The sequence below is a fragment of the Octopus sinensis genome, linkage group LG24 (genome assembly GCF_006345805.1).
Source record: "Octopus sinensis linkage group LG24, ASM634580v1, whole genome shotgun sequence".
Lineage (NCBI taxonomy): Eukaryota > Metazoa > Mollusca > Cephalopoda > Octopoda > Octopodidae > Octopus > Octopus sinensis.
The window spans coordinates 27,877,034-27,882,033 of record NC_043020.1 but is presented as its reverse complement, the minus strand read 5'-3'; the positions used below and the strand labels follow the sequence as shown (position 1 = coordinate 27,882,033).

The 5,000-nt window shown below is 26.6% G+C and overlaps 2 protein-coding genes across 3 annotated transcripts in view; both read right to left on the bottom strand.

The window, feature by feature from the left end:
* LOC115223801 (sialin-like) overlaps positions 1–5,000 on the bottom strand; it is a 20,075-nt gene that overhangs the window by 10,271 nt on the left and 4,804 nt on the right. The window lies entirely within an intron of this gene.
* The window catches only part of LOC115223799 (sialin-like), a 15,692-nt gene continuing 13,976 nt past the window's right edge, over positions 3,285–5,000 (bottom strand). Inside the window, exon 3 of the mRNA XM_036512830.1 lies at positions 3,285–3,741. Within this exon, the coding sequence (XP_036368723.1) occupies positions 3,338–3,741 (404 nt within the window). The 3' untranslated portion in view covers positions 3,285–3,337. The remainder of the gene's footprint in view (positions 3,742–5,000) is intronic.

Sequence of the window (5,000 nt, the reverse complement as noted above, 5' to 3'; positions counted from 1 at the left end):
TAATAATAATAATAATAATAATAAAAAAAAATAAAATTAATAACTTTAATAATTCTTTAATGTTGTATATAAATGTAAATCTGATAATAATAATAATATTAATATGATAAAGAAATATAATTACAACAAATAAATGACAGTTTTAATAATAAGAAGGTAAATAAGAATAAAATTTGGTTAATAGTTCCTTATGGTGCTCAAGTTAAAACGAACATTATTAAAGATATTTTAGATATTATTGAACTATTTAATCGAGATAATCGTAAATATAAAAACATTTTCTCTAGTAATAATTTTGGAGTAGGTTATTCCACCACTAATAGTGTAGGTAACATTATTTCTTCTTTTAACAAATTTAAACTGAATAATTTTTATAAAAATAAATTATTTAATAATACAAATAATAGAGACAAGACACTAATTAACTGTACATGTAGAGATAAATCTAAATGTAAATTAAATAATAAATGTGATATTAATGATGTAGTGTATAAATGTATAGTTACATTATATGATAAGAATACTAAGAATAATAATAACTCAAAAGCGATATATATAGGGTCCACTTCCTCTAAAATAAAATTAAGAATCACACAACATTTGAATTCTTTTAAAAATAAAAACTTAATCAACTCCACTGGACTTAACAAGTACATTTGGAGACTTAAATCCCCAAATATTAATTATAATTTATCTTGGGAAATAATTAGTAAAACTAAATCATATACTATAGGAGCGAATTTTTGTTATTTGTGCTCTAATGAGTTTAAGGAAATTTTATTTTATAAGCATGATAATTTATTGAATACCTCTGATGAGCGCAAAATAAAATGCAGACACAAGTTACTTTACTTATATAATAAGTTTCTGATAATAATAATTATTTATTAGCCTTAATTAGCTCCCTATTATTGGTTTATGTTCTAGTATTATAATATACTAAGTGACTGTAGTACATATTATAATAGTTTATTTTAGTTATTTAGTTCTGTTTTTAATTATAGTTAGATTATAGATGGTTTTTCATTGTATTATTAAATATTTTATTACTGAATAATAATATTAATGGTTTATTGAATATTGAGTCTGGTAAGTTACAATTTTATTTATTTTATAAATTTTGTTAAATTTTTGTTATATTTCTATTATAATTTCGTTAAATTATAATTTTGTTATATTAATCTATTTGTATGTAATCTCTTTATATTTGAAATAGTTTTATTTAGTTGTTTACTTAATCCATTTTATTTAATATAGAAGTATAGATTAGTAGATTAATTTTTTAGATTTAACTTAATATTTACCTCTATTAGGTATTGTAGTATGATTATAGACATTTATATATATATTATTTATAATTTATGTGGATGTGTGTGTTTGTATATATGTGTATTTGATGATGATGTATATATATATATATATATATATATATATATATATTATGTATATGCATTTATTTATTGTATGTATGTGGTGTGGTATATTGGTGTAAGTGTATATATTGAGTATTGTATGTATGTACATGTATGTATGAGTGTGCATATGTGTATGGGTGTAAGTGTGTGTATATATGTGTGTATATATGTATATGAATGTATTGAGTATGTATGTGTATATGTGTATGTATATGTATGTATATGTGTATATGTGTATATATGTATATGTATATGTATATGTATGGATATTTTCTTATATATTTATATATACGTATGTATGGTTATACTACAAATTTGATTAGTATATATAGATTTGTTATGATCACTAATTTTAGCTTATGATATAAGGGTATGTGAAATATTTTATAATATGTAGTGGGGTTACTATATAATTTATTTTTTTTATGTATTTATTAATCTTATAGATTTTTAGAATATATTTAATAATAAGTGGTTTTTAATCATTTAATTTATTTTGTATTAAGTTTCATTTATCATAGTTATTTTATTAATAAATATTATAGTATAGAGAGATTTTATTCTTTATTTGTGAATTCATTATTTTTACAATGATAAACATATAATTTTCCATTCATAATCTTTAATTAACGTAGGTTCCTCACGCGCAAAGAATTCCTCAACAATTTATTCTATTTCGTTTTGCTAATAACGTAATTCCTTGAGTATTCTTTTAAACGCTGTATAAGGCGTTTTTTGATTCAAAATTATAGTTCATTGCTTAAAACTCGCCAAGAAAAGTATGTATCTTTTAAGATCTTCAAATTGTTAATTTTTAATATTGTATAAGCCTTTGGAGTAATAATATTCTCATTATGTAAATATTGTTGTTTATGTAATGATCTAATTATCGTAATTTTCTATATTATTAGATATTAAATAAATTAGATAAACTTTGATAAAATTAGATATGTTTCGACTAAAGATGGTCTAGGCCATGTCTTATTTAATAGCATAATTTATATTAGATAATAATTCCCATTCATAATTATGTTTATAGTACTTATATTATTTATTAATACTATATTACTAAGAATTGAATATTTCTATAAGTATTTTACATAAGATTTCGAAAGTCAGTTTAAGTTAGTTTATTTGTATTTTGAAATTAGCTATTTCATCTTTAAATATGAAAAATTAAATTTATTAGGTTTTCATTATATACAATTGTTTATAGAGATTATTTTAGATCTTGATTATAATATTTATATATATTTTCATTGATAATTTATATATATATTAGTCATTTTAAATATTTATGTAATTAGATATAGACTGATATTGATATTAGAATATGGGTTTTCTACCTTATAAATTAAAGTTAATATTTAACATTATAGTCGATTTCGATATAATTATATTTAATAATAGAGTTTATTATAAGTAAAATTATTATATTATATATATTATTTATATCTTAAAAATATTGATTATATTTTAGATATTTAAACCACCTGATGAATGACTGCGACTCAAAAATTTAAAGACAGCAGGCAGGAAACGATCGTAGTGGATATTAATTATATTTTTTGATAATTGTTACATATTTAAATAATATAAATTAATCATATGTATTGGCTTAAGTCTTTCATTGTTTGATTTGCCTAATAGTGGTTTTGTCTCTAATTTAATATAATATATATATATTTATATATATATATATACTTACATATATGTATATCTGTCTATCCATCTATGTATGTATGTATGTATGTTGTATGTATGTATGTATGTTGTATGTATGTATGTATGTATGTATGTATCTGTCTATCTATCTATCTACCTACCTATCTCTATATATGTATTAAAGAAAGAATAAATACACACCTATGTAACAGTAAGTGATAATAATGAGGCCACAAGCAATCTAGCAAAATATTTCACTAAACTAGTTTAGCCGCTACATTTCTGTTTGTGCCGCTGGGATGAACAGATGACCCTGACCCTTCAGAAATTGCCCAGTCTTGGATCTCAGCTTTTACCAATATTGCAAATAATATCGCACCAGATACACATATAGCAGCACATAAGGCAAGCACGATCTGCCATTCTTCGAGTGTACCGTTTGGGGTGAGAGCTTTTGTAGTTAAGGAACTAATACTGCCCGACGTTGAGGCAAAAGTGTTCGCGATTCCAAACACAATACCAGCATAACTTGGAGCAATGTCACTATTGTTGACAAGAACACCGCCACTGGTAAATGATATTATTATTCCACTGAGAAACAAAAGGAGAGTTATTACAACGGTTTGGTCACATCTGAGGAATCCTATCACAACCAGCAGACCTGCCGAAACAATCAGAGCAAATATTTGGAATAAAATCCGAACAGAGCGAGTTGACAGACATTTCTTCGAACGTATAAAGTCTGCAAATTTTCCACACAGCGGTAGAGCTATGATTTGTCCAACCGAAGGGGCTGATGACATTACACCATTAGAGGTTGTTTTAACGTTTAAGGCTTCTTTCATATAAAGGGGTAGCAATGTCTGGAAAGATATATCGGTCCAAGCATAAGCAAACATACCAAGGTTGATTGCCCAGACAGCCGGTGAGGTCAACAGCCGTTTCCAGGGTACTTTTCTGACTACTCTTTCACATTTTATTGTTTTGTTTAAGTAAGAACGTTCTTCTTCGCTGATAGTGGGATGAACGTCTGGATTATCGTAAACAACATAAAACAACACACAACTAAACAATAACGATATCCCACCAAATACATAAAATATGGAACCCCATCCATGATCAAATCCATAAACACAAAGGTAACCTGCTGTTGAAAGGCCTATAATGTTACCTAGAATTTGACCAGCAAATGCAAAACCTATCAACAGACCTATCTCTTGTGGTGGTCCCCAGCGTCCAAATAAAGAGTGAATTGCTGGTGATAGCAACCCCGATACTGCACCTGTTAATATCCTTAGAACCAGAGTAATGTAACCACTAATGCGAGATAAACTTGGGTGAAGAATGGTCAGGATGGATGCCGAAAGAAGTGAACCTCCTAGAACTCTTTTTCCTCCGTATTTGTCAGATAATAAACCACTCAAAATGTTGGTTGCTATAAACCCATAAAAATACCCAGCCAACATGTTTGCTTGTAACGTGTCACTCCATTCTAATTCCCCTTCAAAATCTCTGTTTACGGAATGATTACTTAAACCGGAACAACGTTGGTTGTTTGCAGTAAAGTTCACATCCTCCGTTGTATGATGAGGTGTTTTCAACATGCAAACAAAAGCCATGCTTAGGTCAACTCGTAAAGTTTGTAGCAGAAGAAAAGCGGTAGCACAGACATAACATAATCTCCATCGACATGAACAATGACGCTTAATGCAACTGGTAAAATTCGACATTATTATGTCCTGTCCACAGATTCCCACAATGTTTTTCTGGAAGTTAAATGTTTGAATGTATATTAATCCGTGAGTAATATATTAGACTGGAAGACAATCGCGGCAGTTTAAGAACTTTGCTTCGTTGATTTGTTTAACATAATTTCTTTCCATAAAAGATGTTTGTTTTCTTATCAAAGTGAATATTTAA